Consider the following 23,514-nt stretch of genomic DNA (forward strand, 5'->3'; position numbering starts at 1 on the left):
TCTCCTGTATCTCTCTCTCTCTCTCTCTGTGTGTGTGTGTGTGTGTGTGTGTGTGTGGTTGAATATATTATTTGGGAAGGATATTTGCATAGGGGCAGCAGTTAGTATAGACAAACAGTGATAAAGGTATCATGGTATGATGGTCTTGAAACAGAGGTCAAGCAAGCAAGGAAACATGCAGATTTTCAGATTCACCAAGCCCCCAGCACTCCAAAATGTCCTTGCAGACCCTGACATTTCCCCACAAAAAAGTGAGTTAAATGAAATGATAAGACTTCAGAAATGTTGGTCTTGAATGGAGCTCTTCTCCTTGAAACAAAACCATTTGGAAGTACTGCATTGTGATTTCTGGTTGCCCAAAATGGTGACCATGAAATTTCAGTGAGCTCCTTGAGAGCAGCTGAATATGGGGCAGCGTGGCATGGCAGGCTCTCAAGCCTGTCCACTGCTGCTTCAAATTAAAGCACCGTCAAGTACGTATCACTCTCCAATTTTGACAGTGAATAAAAAACACTAGTTGTCCTTCATTCTTACCTCTCGTTTCACAATTGCCTTCCTACAGACAGGACACAAAGGACCATTCCGGGAAAAACGCAGGGGGAGTCTATGCATACGATATTGGCATGTCTGCTCTTCACATCTCAGCCAACTCTAAAAAGGGAAATAGTAAAAATGATTAAAAATCAGATTTACACACTTATCTTCATTCAAAATCATATGATTGCTGCACTATCTATGACATAGCAATTTTACTGCAGAAATCGATGAATAGCATTAGATGCAGGATACCAGAACAATTGTGACATAATGTGAATGCTGAAAGATAATAAACAGGATGTTAATGAATGCCATATGTGTAATGTTACACACACATACTGGGCTTTTCTCATTTGTGGAGGTTCGGTTTCACCCTCCCCTCAATGCAAATGGGGAAAAACACAGATGCTCAAGCCATATTAGTAAATAGGTGGTGAGGTGCGCATGCGAGTGTCAGCATACTCGTGGGTTTATGCACCCTATTGGCTAATACGGGGTTTCAAGAGGCTCAAGGACATTTGCAACTATGATAAAAATACTGATACACTACCTTGAGGAACTGGTGATATTAGGGTAAGTATGTCATTGACTTTTCATGAAGTGCCTCATGCTATGATGCATAAACCAAGTCCCCCAAGTTAGCCAAAATCAGCGCTAAGTATACCATTAGGAAACTAGTCGAAGGCTTTCATGGCCGGCATCCATAGTTTTTTGTGGGTTTTTCAGGCTATGTGGCCATGTTCTAGAAGAGTTTCTTCCTGACATTTCGCCAGCATCTGTGGCTGGCATCTTCAGATAATACTTGCCTGGAAAAAGTTGGGTGTGTGTGTGTGTGTGTGTATACACACACACATATACATATACAATACACATATACATACATACATATATATATATATATACACACACACACACACACACACACACACACACACACATACACACTGAGTCTTTATTTTGCTATTCCTCAGGACTGGTAGCCAACTTTTGTTCACTTTAAGAGTTTCTTCTTTCCAGTTGAAATGATCCAGATGTTTGTGGATTTTAATGGCTTCCCTGTGCATCCTGACATGGTAGTGACTGGCATGGTCCAGAATTTCAGTGTTTTCAAACAGTATTTTATGCCCAGGATGGTTTGTGGCATGTTCTGCTACTCCTGATTTTTCTGGCTGGCCCAGCCTGCAGTGTCTCTCGTGTTCCTTGATTCTTGTTTGCACACTGCGTTTGGTGGTCCCTATGTAGACTTGTCCGCAGCTACATGGTATGCGGTAAACTCCTGCGGCTGTGAGAGGGTCTCTCTGGTCCTTGGCTGAGCGAAGCATTTGCTGGATTTTCTTCATCGGTTTGTAAATCATTTGAAGGTTGTGCTTCCTCACCACTTTGCCTATTCTGTCTGTGACTCTTTTTGTTCACTCCCTTAAAGTGAACAAAATTTGGCGACCAGTCTTGAAGAATAGCAAAAGGAGGACTCAGCAAATGCAAATTGGAAACCACTCAGAGTCAGGGGCTTTCCCAGCAGATAATGATCACCAATTAGTAGACACTAATCCTCTTTTGCATTAGCCTCCCAACCTGAGGCCAGCCATCAGCAACAGAACAATACACATGCAAATCACTCCTGCATTCCCAGGCTCACACAGTATATATATATATATATACCCAACTTTTTCCAGACAAGCATTTTCTGAAGATGCCAGCCACAGATGCTGGCGAAACATCAGGAAGAAACTCTTCTAGAACATAGCCACATAGCCCGAAATACCCACAAAAACTTTGAACTCTTCTATTTCAAGAGAAAGAGGAAATTCTAGATGACAAGCTAGATTCAGTCTGAAGGGAATATGAATACTTTGTAAAACTCAATCACTTATTGCCATATGAGTGAGTTGTACAAGATCTTTTGGAATGTCAACAATCTCTCTTGAACAAGACTGCTCTGGCATATTCTCTAGGATGCCAACTTAAGGAAACTACATCTGGGTGAAAAACTTGACTGAAACTTGGCTGATGAGGCCACTATGTTTTGTCTCACCTTGACCACTACCTTGGTAAGCAGTTAAACTAGTGGATCAATATGGAGAGGTTGCTCACCTGTTACAGTATTTCTTCGAGTGGTTATCTCCAAATACATAAAAATGGGTTGTACTGTGCCTGTGCAGTGCTGCTTGGAAAACTTCTGGAATCACTGGGCAAAGTTAACTTTGCAACTTTTTTGGCGGTAGCTCCGCCCATCCCTTATAAGTCCCCTGCCTTCCTGCTCTTTCCCCAGTTCCGAAATTTACACTGCGTAAGCAACATGAGAATGAGCCAATGTAGAGAAAGACACTGAGGGGAGGACGGGCGGGATTTGTATGTATTCGCAGATGACCACTCAAAAAAATACCGTTACAGGTGAGCAACCTGTCCTTCTTCTTCATGGTCTCTGCGAATCATACAAATGGATTAGACTGACCAGCTTAGGTCAGTGGTGGAGGGAGTGTCATGACACCAAAGTTAGGTTCAAATAAAGCTGTGTTTACTAAACCACACAGCGTTTGCAGTGTTTAGTACTTCAAGAAATAGTACTTTAAGTCATCAAGAACAACAGGATCATACTATGAAACATGTTGAAGTCATAAGGCACATTTTTCAATATATTAGGTTATGAAGGACCTATGTAAACCATGTCAACTTGTAAACAAAGGAAATGTAGTGCAAAAATCAATGTAAACCTGAAACCAACAGTGCCCTCCCAAAAGCTGTGTCCCATTTGGCCCTGGTATCCAGCCTATAATGTTTTATGAAAGTCAAGGGATGGGACCAAACAGCAGCTTTACAGACATCCTCCAAGGGGACTCTGGTCAAAAAAGCGGAGGTTGTCGCTACCGCCCTAGTTGCATGGGACTGAACCCTGACCGGGAGAGGTCTGCCCGACAGTTCATAGCAGAGGTGGATGGTAGCCACCCATTTGGAAAGTCTCTGTGCCATAACAGGCAGTCCCTTTTTCGGGTCCGAATAGAACTGGAACAGTCTCTCGGAATGGCTCGAACCCGGAATTCTGTCCAAATAGAAGGCCAAAGCCCTCCGAAAGTCCAAGGTGTGCAAGTGGCGTTCAGTGTCGGTGGTTGGGTTCAAGGGCAGGGTCAGTAAAACAATGTCCTGACACATGTGAAAGGATGACATCACCTTAGGCAGAAAAGTAATGTCAGTATGGAGGACACCCTTATCTTTATGGAACCGAAGAAAAGGCTGATCCCTGTGCAGAATTCGCTGGCACGGCGAACAGAAGTGATGGCCACAAGAAAGGCTGTCTTCCAGGTCAACAGCCTCAAGTCAGCTGTGGTCATGGGCTTGAAAGGCTTGGACTGCAAACAAGACAGCACAGCGTCCAAACTCCAAACAGGTGTTGGTACCGAGACCGGAGGATGGAGGTTGTTCCAACCCTTCATGAAACTCTTCACCAGAGGGTCCCTGAAAAAAGGTTTGCCATCAAACTGGAAATGAGAACAGATGGCAGAAAGATAACACTTGATGGAGGTGAGGCACGGCCCCATATCCAAAAGTGTCATCAGGAACTCCAACACCACCGGTGTCGACACTCGGGATGGAGAGAGGTCTCTCACAGAGAGAAAACCAACCTATTTCTTCCATTTGGAAGCGTAGGATTTTTTTGGTGGCCGGCTTCTGGGCAGCAAAGATCACTGTCTGTACCGAGGGAGGTAGCGAGTCTACGGACAGAGCCTCCACACCACCATCAATAGGTTCTTGATGTCCAGATGTCAGACCTGGCCATCCTGGAGAGTGAGGAGATATGGACAGAACTTGAGCCAGAGACAGTCTTTCTGAGAGAGGTGGAGGAGGGACGGAAACCATGGTTGTCTTGGCCACCGAGGCATGATCAAAATGGCATCTGAGTGGTCTCGCGTCGTCTTGGACACTACCCTGGTGATCAGTGGAAATGGAGGGAAGGCATAAAACATCTCTCCTGACCAGGCGAAGATGAATATGTCTCCGAGGGAGTTGTTGTTGTGCGCTCGGGAACAGAACTGGGGACAGTGGCTGTTGAGAGCGGTCGCAAAGAGGTTGATCTCTGGGGTACCCCACTGACTGAAGAAGTTATTGACCATCTCAGGATGGAGACTCCACTCGTGGCAAACGGTGGAAGACCTGCTGAGCCAAGTCATTCTCTTCTCCAGGCAAGTGGATTGCCTGGAGCAGAATCCCTCCCAGGATGCACCATTCACAGATGTGGAGCATGATGTAAAGCAGGGTCTGTGACCTGGTGCCTCCTTGTTTGTTGAGGTAGTACATAACTGTGGTATTGTCTGTGAGGAGTACTACCTTGTTGGAAAGGTTCATCTCGAAAGCTCTCAAGGCCTTTTCCACTGCAAGCATCTCAAGGGCATTGATGTAGAGAGCTTGTTCATCCAAAGACCACTTGTCTTTGATGAAGAGGCCTGATGTGTGGGCTCCCCAACCTTCCATGGAAGCATCTGTGGTCAGGGTGACTTGATGTTGAGGAGGCGAAAAGGGCAGGCCGACGCAAACATTCTGGGAGTCGAGCCACCAGCAGAGCAAGCAGGAAACTGGTCTCGGGACCGAGATCCACTTGGACGTGGAGTCCGTCATTGCACTGAAGGCCGACAGGAACCATGACTGGAGGGGCTGAAACTGCAGACTTGCCCACGGAGTCCTGAACATCATGGAGCCATGTGTCCCAGGGCTATCTGGACATCGCTGGCCCTCACTCACCTGTGGGCGAGACAAGTCCTGACCACGGCGCAAAATGACTGGAAACAGTCCTGAGTGAGATAGGCGATGCAGCCTTCAGAATCGAGGACGGTACCGATAAACCTGATCTGTTTGACTGGGGTGAGATGTAACTTCTCCAAGTTCACCACAAGCCTGAGGGACGAGAGGAGTGACAAGGCAAAGTCAACGTTTCTCCGTAATTCATCCTCGGAGGGGGCCGCGAGGAACCAGTCGTCCAGGTACGGGAAGGCTCTGGAGCCTTGTTGGTGAATGTAAGCCACCACTGGAGCCATGCACTTGGTGAAGACTCTCGGAGCTGTGGAGAGGCTGAAGGGAAGGACATTGTATTGATACATGTCAGGACCGACGGCAAAGGGCAGGAACCTCCAGTGACTCTCTTGAATCCCCACGTGGAAGTATGCGTCCTTCAGGTCGATCGTCACAAACCACAGGCCCTGGTGTAATAAGGGCAAAATAGAGGCAAGAGTTACCATGTGGAATTGACGATAGGCCAAATAGGAGTTAAGGAGTCGCAGATCTAAGATGGGCCTAAGGCTGCCATCGGTCTTGCAGACCGTAAAATATCTAGAGAAGAAACATCTGGGGGCTTGTGAAGGGTCCACTGGTGAGATTGCGCCCTTTGTCAAAAGAGTGCGTACTTCGTTGAGAATGGTGTCTGAGGGGAAGGACTGCTGAGTGTGTGTGTGGAGTATGCATGGAAACAACAGCACCAGTTGGAGGGAGCTCTTCGAACTCAAGGGCATAACCCCTACAGATGATGTCAAGGACTCAAGAGTCAAAGTCACAGTGGTCCAGATGTCAGAGAAGGGCCTCAAAATGTGACGGAAGGAGGAGCTGGAGGTGATGACGGAGCATGCAGCAACCCTTCAGGATCTCTTCTTGCCCTGGTCAGTATTCTGTATGCAGTAGTTCTTCTGGTACTGGGCAGGGGGCTGGCGGTGGCCAGAAGAAGAGGACTGGGACGGGTAGCGCTGCCTCTGGTGCTTCCGTTGCTGGTATGGGCAGTCTGGTTGGAAAGGCCTCTGGCCCTGGCTATAACACTGACGCTGAGCTCCAAAACGCTTCCGAAAAGAGGGTTAAGAAGGGGTGGATATATTGTGTTGCCTTCATACGGTACTTGAAGTTGAGGCGCTCATCAGTCTCGCTATTGAAGAGGCCTGCATCATTGAACGGCATGTCCTCAATGATGGCCTTTGAATTCGGGTTCAAGTCCAAAGAATGGGGCCAAGTGTGTCTCCTCAAGGCAATGGCAGCCGCCATACACTTGGCTGAGCAATCAGTGGAGTGTCGGGCTGAGGTTATCAGCCAGCTCCCAATAGAATGAGCCTAATCCCTGATCTCCATCAGTATGCCCCGACGTTCATCTGGGATGTCCGGAATAATAGGAGAGATTATTTCCATCAAGCACTGTATGTATGCTCCCATACAGGCATTGTAATTTGCGACTTTGAGTCCAAGAACAGAGGAGGCGTGGGTTTTCTTCACCAACTTTTTTCACCTCCCGGTCAGCGGGCAACGTGGGCGTCTTCGGTGTGAAGGACTGCTGAGACCCTTCAACAATGGCAGAGATTGGAACGGAGAAATCCTATACAAAGATTCAGTCTTCCTGGTTGTGGGTGCCACAGAAGCTGGTGCATCACAGGAGCATTTGGTTATCCTTTCCAACAAAGGTAGCAAAAGGATGTTAGCTGGCATCGGGACCTTGTCGTGGACCCACCTCTCAATAGGGTCGGTGGCGTCATCTTCTGTGTGGGTGATCTGCAGGTCCAACGCGTTTCCCATCTTAATTATGTGCTCTGCAAAGGTACAGACGTCATCGGTGGGAGATGAAGCACCTGGTTTGAACAGCTCCTGAAGAGAATGTGGGGTGGCCTCATCCGAGGAGCCCGAGTCAACGTGTGATGCATGAGGGTCTCCATGCTCAAACTCATCACAGTCTGAATCCGAGACATCAACAGTCATCACGGCTTGAGAAGACGTCTGGGTAGTAGCGGCCACAGTAGAATGAGATCTCGGTACCAAGGCAGCAGACGGTACCGAAACCGTTGATAGCAGAGTAGATTTTGCCATTGGTGGTAAAGTAGATTTTGGCGTTGGTGGGACAGTGGATTTCTGGCCCAAGTGATGACGGATGACATTGTGACTGAGAGAGATGTAATATATGTCTGTCTCACTGTCATAGAAGAAATCAGAGTCCTCCTGCTGAACGAAACGCGGAGGCTAGTGAATATCTGCATGATGGACTTGAACCTGAGGAACCGGTATGGGAGACCGCCGTCTTTGAGAAGAGCCTCTATGAGGTGACATGGCTAGCAGAATGGCAGCATTGGCTTCTTCTTAGAGACTTGATGTAGCAGGCGGAGAGGAAACTGAAGCCGACACTGGTGTCCGATGGGTCTGGAGAGATTCGAGTTCAACTGGTATCGAGTCCCATCTGGGTACCGAAGAAGCGGCATGCTCTTTAGAGGACGACCAAGTGCCATTAGGAGTCTTGGTTCAAGCTTACTTGGAGTGAGAAGAGCCAGGAGGAGAACCTTCTCCTGAATCCAAGGGCCTCTTTTTCAAGGAGGATTTAGAGCTCGATTCCCTTAGGGACCTTGCATCCTTATCATTGGCCAAATCCTTCTTGGAGCTTGTCCTTGTGCTTAGTCTTGTCCTTTTTGGAGGACTTAGATGTGGACTTCGTCTGGCGTGCTCCTTTGGACTTGACATCCCTTTCAGGGACACAAAAGGCAGTGGCATTTGGCTCAGTGGAGGAGCTCTGGGCCACAGAAACAACAGCCGTAGGTACCGACTCTGAAGCAGCAGGTGCAGAAGCGGAATGGGAGGCTGACGGAGGCAAGAGAGCCTGTTGGTACAAGGCAGCCTTAAGGCGAGAGTCGTGAATTTTCCTTGCCTGGGGAGTCAGAGACAGAGAAGGCAACAAGAGTGGAGATCCTGTCTGGGGATCTTACCACCACACATGTAGCACTTCTTGAACGGAACCGGAGACATCGTAAGCCGAATCAAATTCCAAATCGAAGTTGTAAGAACATACAGATTGGTCAACAACACACGGTGTGTGTGTGTGTGTGTGTGTGTGTCAGATCAAGAATGGTCAAGCAAGCCGAGATTTTTGAGAGACAAACAAGCGGATTCCAGCAGCAAAGTTTCTAAGCAGCTAACGCAGCGGAAAAAAGGAACTGGGGAAAGAGCAAGAAGGCAGGGGACTTATAAGTGATGGGCGGGGCTACTGCCAAAAAGTTGCAAAGTTAACTTTGCCCAGTGATTCCAGAAGTTTTCCGAGCAGCACTGCACAGGCACAGTACAACCCATTTGTATGATTCACAGAGACCACGAAGAAGAAATATCCTTTATCCTCATCAGTAAAGGGATGTATCCCCCAGTGAGGATGCCTGATGACTGTCCATGAAACAAAATGTGGGCCACTTGAATATTTTTCTCCATGTCAAATAACTAACTGTGTCTCTGTGCTATTTGTGTAATGTGCTATTTGCACTATTGTCTAATCCCATTGAATTATGGATAGAAACAGATGGTTAAGTCTTCCTATTCAAAAATATACAAACTGTCCCCACAGGGTGTAATGGTAAGAGAAAAATGTTGGCTTTTATAAAGTTAATTCTGAGAAGTTTCCAAAGATTAAAGGAAAATTGGAATCTCATTTGCTGAAAGGGAATCTAATGGGGGGGGGGGGGGCGACTGTGGAACGTCATGATGCCACATTAGCTCCCCAAGAGTTCTCCTTCCACCAAAAAAGAAAAAAAGAAAGAAAAAAAAGCAGCACCCCAGAGCTCCTCTAAAGGAAATGGGGGGATTTTCATCATGCTTTGGGTTTCAAAAAAGGTCTCTTCTGGACCGAGATTGGCCCAGCAGACAAAATTTGGTGGAAATGCTTTCCTCACCATGAAATGGACATTTTGAAACATTTTGTGACTTTTGACCTGTGGTGGATAGAGGGGGCCTCCCGACGTGGTGGAAATACCCCACACCCCGTACAGTGCAATTTGAGGGCATTCAGGAGCAAAAAAAATATTTTTGACCTTTGGGGGGGGGCACAAAAAGTTCTGCCCATCCAGAACTAGAGGATCCAGATTTCTGAGAAAATAATTAGGTACTTTACAAACAAGGGATCTTGTAGGTGTTCATGACTGTGTAGCCTGGTATAAATACCACTTGCAGTGAGAATAAAAAGAGAATTGTAAATTCATCCCTTAATTGTTGGCTATTTTTTGCTTGAAGCCCTCTTCTCTCATATAGAAATGACCCAGAAAGCTGGTTTCTTCATCATAGTATGATAATGGTACCATGGTAATAATCACATTAATTTTTCCAATGATTGTTTTCTAAGTTTTCTTTTTGTGCATCTTTCAAATGCAACTCCTAACTTTAATAAAACTGTAAGGTAGTCATTTTTTATTTTTGAAATAGAGAATTTAGGGTTTCTTTTTAAATGTTTTGAGATTTTTAAAAACTCAAAACATTAAAGGCTGAAATCATATGCTCAACCTTGCTTGCAGAATAACTAAGTATCATATATTTAATAATGTTGATTTCCCAAATGCAAGGCCTGTAATAGCTGATGATGTCAGAAAACAGTTTTCCTTGCTTTCTGTCTTTCACTTATGAACATTATAATAAACTTAAATTGTTACTTTGACACATTTCCTTCTAATTAGTAGATGTATGCTGAAGAAACATTGTATTGTACATAAAGTATAACTTCATCACTTATCACAGGGTGTTAAAACACAGGCAGTGAGAGAAGATAAGTCACATACAGATAAAGCAAACTATATAATTCATATAGATACCAGGTATCCCTTCAGTTCATGTGGAAAATAATGTAATTTGTCCTGACTTCATAGCAATTATAATTAACACTGAAGTGGTCTTTCCTTCTTTGTCACCTCTTCATTCAGTTCTTATTTGCGTTTATTTGTACTTCCTATCAGTTAATCTCTTTTTATAACGATAACAATAACTGGTGTTATTATGTATGGAAATTGAACATGTAGATAAATCTGTGATAAGTGCTATTTTTGAAAAACAACACACCATATCAGAAATATGTAGGCCTTTATGCTTCTTATTTTGATTTTATAATTAAGCTTCTGGACTTGATTTGCTTTAAATAAAACTTATCAAACTCAACATATGCACTGCTTCAAATGAATGTTTTGAAGTGCATTACTGTTAACCCCTCTATGATTAATATCTATTGTATCTGAGAAGCATACAAAGCCAATATTTTACTTTCTTGATTATAACTACCATTACCAAAGAATTTTGCAATTCAGTTTGAAAAAAATATGTTTTGCTCCTGGATTGGTACAGAAAATGCAAATAATGTTTAAACAAGACTATGGTATTGAAACTTTTGAAAATACATAGAAAGTGTAAACATTTCATTAACGAAGGAATAAAAGTATACACTTTATCATTAGAAGAGATATCTGGTTAATAAAAAGTACTCACAATTTGCTAATCTAACTATAACTATTTTAGAGTAAAAAAATAACAAAATTCATCTGAAATCAACTTTTAAACAAAATTAAGTAAAATATAATGGGTATGACCTATATCCTACAGGCTTAGGGAAGGTATGCCAAGACTTCTGTGGAATGGCACACTGGGTATTACTTGTGAAAGTCCATTCTTTTATGCAGAAGAAGGAGAGATCCAACATTGGGTTATGTCCTGTCACTACCCAGACAAGGGTGATGTGATATGGTCCCTCGCTCTGTCCTCACTGAGGCAAAGTAACCAAAATATGAAGAACAGAGTAGTGTTTAGGGACATAGCGTGTTAGTCTGGAATATCAGTATACAAAGGGATCTTGCAGCATCTTTGAGACTAAATGCGTGAAAGAAGGCATAGCATGAGCTTTCATAGGCTTGGTCTACTCCCTTAGATGAATGAAGAATCAGAGGAAGTAGACCAAGTATACAAAAGCTCCTTCTACAACTTCTTTTGAACAGTTAGTTTCAAAAGTGCTGCAAAAACCCATTCCATAAAGAGTAGTGTGTATGCCTAAACTAGTAACAAGTGGTTGTGAAATATTATTGAAAGAATAAGAGTAAGGATACATGAATTTGAAAATGTAAGATCAGTGGAAGAAGATGGAGGTTTGGATGGATTCAGGAAACAGGTGTTTATTCTGTCAGGTTCGTGTGTGTGCATGCGTGCGTGCACGTTTTCTCCCAACTAAAGACAACAGGGTATTAAGTACACCCTTCAGAATACTCACTCTCCATTCATACTGGACAGCCTGGCTGATTTTGAAGCTGATTTTTCACCAAAACTGGGAATGATGTGTGAGCCAATTTCCACCAGCCATGCTCCAACATTCTGAGAGAGCCTCCAAAGCACCCACTCATCTAGGCTAGACACTCAAGCCTTCTTCCTATTTCTTTAAAATCCTACTTCTCTGGCTGCAAAGGTGGAAGTAGTGCTCTGTTGCTGGCAACGAGAGAGAGAGAGAGAGAGAGGAAAAGGACTGCTGTTTTCCCCTGAAAATCTCTGGTAGCCTTCCACTTGCACTGGTCAGATGTCCACGTGGGTGATGCCCTTCAAGGAGGCTATTTCACAATACCAGCATGGAACCTTATAACACTCTTCTTCATTTTAGCCTCAATTTTTCATTGCACTGGAACTGCATTTTGCCATATAATCCTGTTTGCCCTGTACTTCTCGGTTTTAACCTAATTATTCACTATGCTGGCACAGCACCTCGCTCCTTTTTTTTCCTAAGGGAGCTCTCTTGAAGGACTGCTGAATGCTGCCATCTGTGGGCTCTGTACCAGCATTTCTTCTTTTGTGGGGAGTATCTCTGGCTTTTATATACTGGCTGCCCCACTATTATAATACTGCCTTCTTTTTCTTCCATCATGTTTTTGCATTGGTTGGAAAAATTAAGCTGATATCCCAAAAATCATCCAAGCACACAGGGCAGGAAAAGAGTATGGTCTGTTGGATGAAAGGCATAATTTTTGAGCAAGTGTGGATATGAACTTACAAAACTGCAGAGACATTAAACATTCTTCCATTTGGACATCACAAAAACTTGAAGTGCCATAGATTGTGATGGAGTGAAAAAATTTCAGATACAGTGTTACCCCGGGATACGAATGCGCCGCCTTACGAAATTTCCGGGTTACGAAAAAATCCAATTGAAAAAAACTGTTCCGGGTTACGAAGGTTATTTCGGGTTACGAAAGAAATTTTGGTGCTTTTCGGCGCTTTTTCGCACCAAATCGTGGCTTTTCCCCATTAGCGCCTATGGGGTTTTGGCTTGCGAAAGCCTTTCGGGTTACGAAAGCGGCGGCGGAACGAATTATTTTCGTAACCCGGGGTAACACTGTATTAGGAAAATGGAGGGTAAAAAACAATACCTGTCTATATTTCTCACCAGTGGAATCACATGAATATGCTCTGCAAGAGATGGACAGGTTGCTTATCTGTAACAGTATTTCTTCGAGTGGTCATCTGCGAATACATACAAATGGGTTTTACTGCGCCTGCGCAGTGCTGCTCGGAACCTACTGGAATCACTGGGCAAAGTCAACTTTGCAACATTTAGAAACTTTTTTGGCGGTAACTCCGCCCACCCGTTATAAGGCCCCTGCCTTCTCGCTCTTTTCCCCAGTTCCGCAATTTTTCCGCAAAGCAGGCGATGGAAAGAGCCAATCAGAGCAGGACACTGAGGGGACGGACGGGTGGGATTTGTATGTATTCGCAGATGACCACTCGAAGAAATACTGTTACAGATAAGCAACCTGTCCTTCTTCTTCGTGGTCTCTGCGAATCATACAAATGGGTTTAGACTGACAAGCTTAGGTATGCGGCGGAGGGAGTGTCCTGAAACCAAAGCTATGGTAAACCAAAGGTATATTTATTGCAACAACAAACACCTTGAACCATGAAAAGAGTCAGTCTTTTGTTCATGCACAAAAACTCAACACAGCAACAGCATTGCAAAACCTGAGAAGGGGATCAAAGGTCATGCAAGACCAGTCCCATTGGAACTGTGCAATCAACATTCAACAGAATGTAAAACAGTGGCATTATGTACACAAATGCTGACAACACAAACCATCAGTACTGCAATCGATGCAACCCTGAAACCAACACAGCCCTCCCAAAAGCTGCGTCTCGGATGGCTCTGGTGTCCAGCCTATAGTGCTTTATGAAAGTCAATGGCTGGGACCAGACAGCAGCCTTACAGACATCCTCCAAGGGAATGCCCGACAGGAATGCAGAGGATGCTGACATTGAACTTGTGGAATGAGACCGAACCCTGCCAGGGAGAGGCTTACCCAGCAGTTCATAGCAGAGGTGGATGGTACCAGCCACCCATTTGGAAAACCTCTGCGCAGACCCGGGCAACCCCTTCTTCGGTTCCGAGTAGCATTGGAAAAGTCTCTCGGACCGACTGGAGGCAGCAGTTCTGTCCAGGTAAAATGCCAGCGCTCTCCTGACATCAAGAGAGTGCAGGCTTCGCTCCGCATCCGAAGTCGGATTGGAAGCGAGGGTAGGCAACATAATGTCCTGGCACATGTGGAAAGCAGACACAACCTTAGGCAAGAAAGTAATGTCTGTCCAAAGGACCACCTTGTCCTTGTGAAACCTCAGGAAGGGTTGGTCCCTCCGCAAAGCACAGAGTTCACCCGCACAGCAGGCAGAGGTGATGGCCACAAGAAAGGCGGTTTTCCAAGTCAGTAGTCTCAAGTCCACTGTGGCCATTGGTTCAAAGGGCTTGGATTGGAGTGCAGTCAGTACCGCCTCCAAGCTCCAAGCCGGTGCCGGTACCGACACAGGGAGATGCAAATTGGCACACCCCTTAAGGAACCCCTTCACCAAGGGATCCCTGAAAAAGGAAGCCCTCCCCCCCGAATTGGTACTTGGAGCAAATGGCAGACAGATAGCACTTGATGGATGCGAGGCATAACCCCTCATCCAAAAGTGCCATCAAAAACTCCAGTACCACTGGAGTGGAAACTTGAACAGGAGACAAGCCCTTCTGGTCAAGGAAGAGACTAAACCTCCTCCACTTCAGGGCATAGGACCGCTGGGTGGAAGGTTTCCTTGCAGCCAGAATCACCGTCCTTACCGCATCCGGCAGGGCAGCTAGGGCTGTATCCTCCAGGCCACCAGTGGCAAGTTCTCGATGTCCGGGTGCAGAATCCAGCCGTCCTGGATCGACAGCAGATCTGGATGGGAGTTGAGGCGGAGGAAGCATCTCTTGGAGAAGTGAAGGAGGGGGGCGAACCAGGGCTGTCTCGGCCACCACGGCGTGATCAGGATCGCATCCGATCGGTCCGCTGTCATCTTGGACACCACCCTGATGATGAGAGGGAAGGGAGGAAAGGCGTAGAGCAGCTCTCCCATCCAAAGGAAGGCGAACGCGTCTCCGAGGGATCCGTCCATTCGCTTCCTGGAGCAGAACTGGGGACAGTGGCTGTTCCATGTGGTCGCGAAGAGGTCGATCCGGGAGGTTCCCCACCGCTCAAACAGGTCGCTGACTGTCTCAGGATGGAGCCTCCATTCGTGGCACACCGATGAGGATCTGCTGAGGTGATCTGCCAATTTGTTGTCCTCTCCGGGAAGGTGACTAGCCTGAAGGAGTACCTTTCTCTGGATGCACCAGTCCCAGATGTGGAGAGTAAGGTCGAGCAGAGTCTTGGATCTGGTGCCTCCCTGTTTGTTGATGTAATACATCACAGTGGTGTTGTCTGTCCTTAGGAGGACCACCTTGCCTGCGATGGCAGTCTCGAAAGCCCCCAGCGACTTCTCGACAGCCAGCATCTCTAGGGCGCTGATGTGGAGAAGCTTGTCTTGGGGGGACCATACGTCCTTGACGACCAAGTCGAGGAGGTGGGCGCCCCAGCCTTCCAGGGAAGCATCGGTTGTCAAGAGTCAGTTGGGGCTGAGGCTGATGAAAGGGCATCCCGGTGCACACGTCGCGACAGTCCAGCCACCATCTCAGGGAAGCGGCTATCGGTCTTGGTACCGTGAGCCACTTGGGCGGGGGGGTTCTCCATCGGGGAGAAGACCGAGAGGAACCAGGACTGAAGAGGTCGAAGGCGAAGCCTCACCCACGGCGTGACAAACGTTGTCGAGGCCATGTGGCCCAGGGCGACCTGGACGTCCCTGGCCCTCACCCTTCTGTGTGGGATGCAAGGCCTGAGTGATGCTGTCAGCGCCTGGAAACGGTCTGGAGGGAGAAAGGTGGAGCATCTTTCGGAGTCGAGGATGGCCCCAATGAACTTGGCCTGTCTGGTCGGTGTGAAGTGAGACTTTTCCCGGTTGACGACCAGTCCGAGGGAGTCCAAAAGGCGCAAGGCGAATGAGACTTCCTCCTGCAGCTCTCACTGGGATTTGGCGGCAAAAAGCCAGTCGTCCAGGTACGGGAAGACTATGAAGCCTTTCTGATGAAGGTATGCCACTACCGGTGCCATGCACTTTGTGAAGACTCTTGGTGCCGTGGCAAGGCCGAAAGGAAGCACGTTGTAGTGGAACGCGGTGGAGCCGACGGCGAAGGCGAGAAATCTCCGGTGGGACTCCCGAATCCCGATATGGAAGTAGGCATCCTTCAGGTCGATGGTTGCGAACCACAGGCCCTGGTGGAGCAGAGGCAGAATGGAAGCCAAAGTTACCATTCGAAAGCGACGGTATTCAAGGAACAAGTTCAATTGTCTCAAGTCCAGGATGGGCCTGATGCCCCCATCTGCTTTCGGTACCGTAAAGTACCTGGAGAAAAAGGCCCTGGAGCATTGTTCCAGCGGCAAAGGGGAAATTGCCCCTTTTTTCAGCAAGGTGCGCACTTCGTCGAGAAGGGTGTCCGAGGGGAGGGTGGACAAGAAGGCTCCGGTTGGGGGGAGCTCTTGGAACTCGAGGGCGTAACCCCTGCGGACGATGTTAAGGACCCATGAGTCCGATGTTACAAAGGCCCAGGTGTTAGCAAAGGGCCTTAGAATGTCCAAAAAGAAGAGGGGAGACGGGGAGACGAAGCGCGCTATGTCCCTTCAGGCTCTCTTCTTCCCCTGGTCGGTATCCTGCCGGTGAGCCTTGCGGTACCGAGGCGGGAAATTACGACGGCCAGAGGAGGAGGAAGACTGTGAGGGGTAGCGGGAAGGTCCCCTGGGACTGACCTTGCAGTGGCCATGGACAGTGCCTCCTTCTGAAGGGCGAGATGGAAGCAGACGACATCCCGTGCTTCTTCGCCGCCGCCTTCATTCTGAACTTGCAGTTCAGACGCTCATCGGTGTTGGCGTGGAAAAGGCCGCTACCGTCAAGAGGCATGTCCTCGATTGCCGATTTGACGTTGAGGTCCGACCCCCTCAGCCACGCGTGTCAACGCAGAGCCATCGATGCCGCCATGGCCTGTCCCGCACAGTCAGCCACGTTTCTGGAGGCGGTGATGAGCCAGCTCCCGATTGAGTGGGCCTCATCGCGGATCTCAACCAGGCGACGTTGGACTTCGTCTGGGAGGTCGGGGACGATTGGCGAGATCCCCTCCATCAAAGCCTGGATGTATGCCCCCATAGAGGCGTTATAATTTATGGCCTTGACGATGAGGGCAGACGATGAATAGGCCTTCTTAGCAAGGCCATCGATCTTCTTGGCCTCCCGATCCGCCGGGGAAGTTGCTTGCTTCGGCACGAAGGTCTGCTGAGCCCCCTCCACAATCGCTGAGTTCTGCTTGGAATGGTCGGTCAACCAAGGGCAACTCGGCGGGGATATCCGGTACAGCATCTCGATCTTCCGAGAGGACGCGGTAAGCGAAACTGGCTCATCCCATGACCTCTGAACAATGGACTGCAGAGACGGCAACACTGGGATGCAGGGTGGTGTGGGGACTCGGCCAAGGACCCAGCGCTCCACAGGGTCGCGAGCCTCCTCCTCAGGAGGGGAAAGCTCGATGTCCAGGGTTCAACACATCTTAATGATGTGCTCGCTGAACGAGTGGACATCATCAGTTGGGGACGAAGGACCCGGGTGATGCATCCCTTGAGGGGACGGCGGGTTGGAGGGGCCTCGTCCTCATCCGACGGCTACCGCGATGGCGGGAGGTCAAAGGGAGTCCGAGGTCAAAGGGATGTCCGGGACCCTGACTCGAGTTGGACAGCGAGCTGGAATCCGAGGGACCACCGGCTCTGCAGGAGGGCGACAAGGTGCCGACGTCGAAGCCACCGCATGCGAGGAGGCAGGTTTTTCTCCCTGGAAAATCACTGGGCGCAGGTTCAGCCTGGTAAATTTCCTGAAGGCGGTCTCCTTCGGCACTGACATGTAGTACCTTTGGGTCTCGGTGTCAAAGAACATGTCAGTGTCCGGCTCCCGTGGCTCATCCATGTCAGAGTCAGGTTCCATTGGTTCATCAGCGTCCGAATGGAAGGAAGGAGGGGACAACACTCTCCGAGGGGAGGCCAGTGCATCCTCACCGACGTGAGAGAGGTCTTCCGACGGCGGCAGCGGCGTGGCCAGCACGGCGGCCGCATGCGATGAAGCAGGGATCTCCGGGCGCATTGCCGAGGCCTTTTTTGAAGGGGAGCGTTGCTTATGTGAAGCGCGCTCCTTCGCCTTGGGCGGGTGCTCTGACCCGGTGTGGTCCTTGGTGGGTTTGGACCTCTTGGGTGCGGATCCTTCGGCCGCCTCCTTGTGGTGCCTCTTTTTCGAGGGTCGCAGCGTCTCAGCCTGATCTTCGGGGGGAGAAGGGGTTATCCGGCAGGTCGTGCAGGACAGCAGCTCTCTTGGAATGGGGCTTGGTCGGCTTAGCCTTCTCCACCGGTGCGGCCTTCCCAGAAGACGATGCCCCCGTCTCGGACAACTTGGAGGCATGCCGAGATGCCTTCGACGACGACTTGGAGGACGGAGGCGAAGCGAGCCGGACCTCTGCCTCCACGCGCTCCCTCGCACGCGAGCCCTCTGGGGACGGCTTCCTCCCGGATTTGTCCTTGGGCTCAGAACCCTCAGTCCCCGAGGTTTTCTGGGGGCGCTTGGAGGGTCTGTCGGTAGCACTGGGTCTCGGGGGACCACGGGCCACATCGGAGGTGGTGGGAGACCGTGTCCCGGCCGGGACAGACACCACACTCGAAACGCTGGCCCAGGATGACGAAGCAGGCGGCGCAGTCAGAGGGACCGATGACGGGCGGGAGCCTCCCTCTTGAACCTTGCCCTGGCAATAGCCGAAGTCAACCGGGACTCACGGTTTTTCCTGGCTTGGGATGACAGCAACTTGCAGAGCGGGCAGGCCCTGGCATCATGGTCCTTGCCCAAGCAAAGGAGGCAGGAGGAGTGTGGATCCTGGACGGGCACCTTGCCCCCGCAAACGTCGCACTTCTTGAAAGGAGCGGGCATGATCCGAAGTCGTCAAAGGCAGAGGAAAATCCAAAAACGAGGTCACAGTTCGAAAGTACGAAGTTACCAGGGGCGGGAGATAAAGAATGGTCAAAGACGGTCCGAGGTCAAGTGAGAGTGATTCCAAACAAGCTAATAGAGCGAGCGAAGTTCCTTCAAGCAGCTAGTGCGGCGGAAAAAAGGAACTGGGGAAAAGAGCGGGAAGGCAGGGGCCTTATAACGGGTGGCCGGAGTTACCGCCAAAAAGTTTCTAAATGTTGCAAAGTTAACTTTGCCCAGTGATTCCAGTAGGTTCCGAGTAGCACTGCACAGGCGCAGTAAAACCCATTTGTATGATTCGCAGAGACCACGAAGAAGAAGCTTGTATTTTCAAAGCTCCTCATATACACAACACTTCTACAGTAACCATTCCAGATTCAGTCAAGTGTGCCTGCATATCTAAAAATGAATTGTGATACTGGCCAAAGAGAGATACTCATACCAAATTCGCACTCAAGTGTGACACTTTCATTTTGCAAACCCTAACATCAAGTGTTAAAGTTATTGCTATTAAGCTCATTTCAGCATCATAACATTTCAACTGCAGAAGTACCAACAATATTTTAAAAAGTCTCTAAGGGGCACATTCCCAAAATCCACTAATTCCTAAACATATCCAGTAGTCACAGACTATTGACTCTGTTGGACTTATACAAGATAACCTAAACTACTATTACTACTACTACTACTATTACCACTACTACTTCCTGTACTAATCTATCTCATAAATTCTCGTACTGAAGCTTACATTTTATTGATTTAAATTAAGACAACTGTCTTAGCATGGTATAGTACTCCACATGGGATGTAATGTAGGCTGCATCTGCACTGTAAAAATAATGTAATTTAGACACTGCTTTAACTACCATGGCTCAATGCTATGGAATCCTTGGATTGGTTGTTTAGTAGGCCACCAGGGTTCTCTGACAGAGAATGCCAAACATCTAGCAAAACTACAAATCATAGAATTTTATAGTACTCAGCCACGGCAGTTAAAGCAGCGTCAAACTGCATTATTTCTGCAGTGCAGATAGCCTACATTACATCCCACGTGGAGTATTATACCATGCTCTCACATGAATCTTTTAGAAATATCTGGAAACTTCAACTTGTTCAGAATGCTACAGCCGGACTGTTGACCAAGGGCAGTTATGGAGTATGTGTGATTTCATTATTGCTCACTTGCTACTGGGGTGATTCTGAGTACAATTCTAAGTGCTGATTGTGACAGATAAAGCCCTACATAACCTTGGACCAGGGTATTTAAAAGACAATATTCACTTATATAATTTTACCTCAGTGATAAGTTCATAGAGAAATTTCTCAATCCTGCCATCACTGAAGACTTTTTTGATGGGTACATGAGAGGGGTTTCCCACTGTCATGTTCTGGGAAGTCCTGCTGAAAGACATTAACGGATTTCTTGTCCAGCAGGCGTACACCTTTTTATTCCCACAGGGCTTTGGCATTTAAGTAGAATAGCTGTTGAAGCAATTTTAACTGGTTGAACACCCATTTTTTTATTTACATATTTATAATTGTGTTTTAATGCACTGCATGTTATAACGGCATTTGTTTTTGCTTGCTAACCACTTTTTCTAGGTAGAACGACAGGACATAAATTGAATAACAATCCCAAAACTTGATTCCTTAAGGTGAGAAGACTTAAAAAACAAAACAAAACAGCTCCCAGAAAGCTAGTTGTCACGTGCCTTCAAGTTCTTTCCAACTTATGGTGACTCTGTCATGGGGTTTTCTTGGCAAGATCTGTTCAGAGGAGGTAACTGAAAATGATCACATCTCAAATGAGTTTATTTTCTTTCTGCTGGCTTTTTTCACTATCCAATTCTCACATCAGTACATGGTAATGGGGACTACAATGGATTGGACGATTTTAACTTTAGTGCTCAGTTTACTCTTTAGGATGTTGTCTAGATCTTTCATCGCTTCCCTTCCCATTCTTAATCTTCTTATCTCTTGGCTGCAGTTTCTGTTCTGATCAGTGTTTGATCCAAGGTAGAGGAAATCTTTAACTTTATCTATTTCCTCATTATCTAGGTTGAACTTGTATAGATCCTCCATGGTCATTTTTGTTTTCTTTATGTTCAGCAATAAGTCTGCCTTTGCACTTTCTTCTTTTAACTTGCTTAGTAATTGTTCCAAGTCTGTGATGTTTTTCACTAGTATATGGTGTCATCTGCATATTCTAGGCTCCATTCACACTAGGGAAATAATCCGGGATGAATCCGGGTTTAATCCTTGTTGTTCACACACTTCCCAAATGCACTCAATGAACCTTGAGGGGCAGAGGGGGTGAGGGGCTGGCAAAAAACCTGGGATATTCGATACCAGATATTTTTCTGAGTTTTCCTAAAAGATCTGCATCAATCTGCATCTTCAGCAATGTGAATAAGTTTCTGAATCAATTCGTATTGCTCTGTATCATTCAAGGGAATGGAGGCAGCTCAATTTTATCCCAAAACGATGGCATGTGTGAATAACAAAGGGGTTATAATGACTTGAAGAGATCTGCAACCCCAAAACAAATGGGAACAACAAACCCGATATACATCAGCGCAGCAATCCACATCTCCTCAGGACAGAAAAATGAGTGTGAATGCCCCCTCAGATTGTTGATGTTCCTTCCTCCTATCTTCACTCTTCCTTCTAAACCAGCTCTACCAATGATATTTTCTGTATATAGGTTGAACAAATGGGGTGACAGAATGCAGCCTTGCCTGAGCTCGGGAACCATTCTGTTTCTCCATGTTCTGTTCTAACAGTAGCCTCTTGTCCTAAGCAGCGATTTGGTTCCTGGAACCAAATCCAAGTGGATACCAAAGGCCCACTGTACTTTTGTTAATGACTTTGCATAATTTTAATCTGTATTGTTGCAAATATGTTATTAGTCACTTTGAGTCCCATTACTGAAAATAAAGTGGGATATAAATGAGTATTTGTGTGTGTGTGTTATGTACACAGCAATGTGAAAAACAAGGAAATGGCAGGGCCACTGCATGGAGAGGATGGCAAAAGGCTAACAGGATAGAGAAAAGGCAGAGCTATGCAACATCTTCTTTGCCTTAGATTGCTTCCACAAAGAAAACACTGTTCAACCTGGGGAAAATGGAGCAGATGATGCAGTAAGGGAAAAGCAGTACAGAATAGGTAAAGAGATAATACAGTACAGAAATACTTGATTACTCAAAATGAATTCAAATCTCCAGGGCCAGCTAAACTATACTCGTCCCTCCATATTCGCTGAAGTTAGGGGCACAGGACCCCCATGAATATGAAAAAACCGCAAATAACAAAAAAGCTATGTTTTTACGTGAGAGAATACCTCTCTAGGAATCTCTAGGTCCTCCAATGCAACCCTGTGGTCTACACCTGCCAGACACTGACCACAGAATTACGATGGAAGAGCTACAAATTCCTAGTGGAGTGTTATCTCTAGGAATCTCTAGATCCTTCAATACGATGTTTGGTTAAAGTTGACCACAGAGTTGCACTGGAGGACCTAGACATTCCTGGAGATAACAGATTAATAAAATCCATGAATAATCAAATCCACAAAAATCAAAGTTGCAAATGCGGAGGGATGAGTGTACTAGTAAAAGAAGTGGCAGAAATAATCTCAGAACCACTGGCAATACCTTTCAAAATTACTGGAGAACAGGAGAACTACTAGCAGCCTGGAGCAGGAGGGGAAAATAGAGGACCCAAATAATTACCGTATATACTTGTGTATAAGTCAAAATAAATTGGCAAAAAAATTGACCCAAAAATCCTTGGTCAATTCATACACAGGTCAATGCAGTAACTTCCTCCGCCTGTCTGTCTCCCAAAGGGACAGCCAGGCTGTGAAGGACGAGGTAGGGCAAGCACTTGCCCCTCAAGCCTTGTCCCCAGCCTGGCTGACTCTCCAGAGACAGCCAGGGTTGAGAGGAAGAGTGAAGGCAAGCACTTGTCCCCAGGCCTAATCCCCAGCCAGCTGTCTCCCAAAGGGACAGCCGGTCTATGGAGACAGAAGGAGGGCAGGTGCTCACCTCTCAAGCTTTCTCCCCAGCCCGGCTGTCTCCCAAAGGGACAACATCATTGAGGAGGGGGTGGAAGGGTGCTGAGATCCTATGTTTTACCCTCGACTTATTCATAGGTCATATCAAAATCCCTAATTTTGGCCCCAAAACCTGCCCTAGACTTATACATGAGATCAATTATATATGGTATCACCCGTCAGCCTGACATCAATTCCAGGAAAGATTCTAGAGCAAATAATTAAACAGACAATCTCTAAGCATCTAGAAAGGAATGCCATAATGAATGCCATAATCACTAAAAGTTAGCATGGGTTCTCAAAAACAAGCCAAACTAATCTTATCTGTTTTTTGATTGAGTTAGAGGCTTGGTAGATGAAGAAAATGCTTTGGATATAACGTATCTTGATTTCAATCAGGTTTCTGATAAGGTCTCCATGATATTCTTGCAAAAGAGCTAGTAAAACATGGTCAGACAGTGGATTTGTAATTGACTGACTGACTGAATCCCAAGGGTGCTCACCATTGGCTCATCATCATTCTGGAGAGAAGTAACTACTGCGGTGCCACAGTGGTCTGTCCTGGGGCCAGAGCTATTCAACATCTTTATCAATGACTTGGATGATAGACTAGAGGTCATGTTTATCAAATTTTCAGATGACACCAAATTAGGAGGGATAGCTAATACCTCAGAGGACAGGATCAGAATGACCCTAATAGATTAGAAAGCTGGGTGAAAACTAACAAAATGAATTTCAACAAGGGAAAATGTAAGGTATTACACTTGGAC

General features: G+C 46.8%; 1 protein-coding gene across 1 annotated transcript in view; it reads right to left on the bottom strand.

The window, feature by feature from the left end:
* The window catches only part of POLA1 (DNA polymerase alpha 1, catalytic subunit), a 353,950-nt gene that overhangs the window by 131,418 nt on the left and 199,018 nt on the right, over positions 1-23,514 (bottom strand). Inside the window, 1 exon segment of the mRNA XM_042458289.1 lies at positions 535-651. Within this exon segment, the coding sequence (XP_042314223.1) occupies positions 535-651 (117 nt within the window).

This window comes from Sceloporus undulatus, chromosome 3 (assembly GCF_019175285.1).
Source record: "Sceloporus undulatus isolate JIND9_A2432 ecotype Alabama chromosome 3, SceUnd_v1.1, whole genome shotgun sequence".
NCBI classification, from domain to species: Eukaryota; Metazoa; Chordata; class Lepidosauria; order Squamata; family Phrynosomatidae; genus Sceloporus; species Sceloporus undulatus.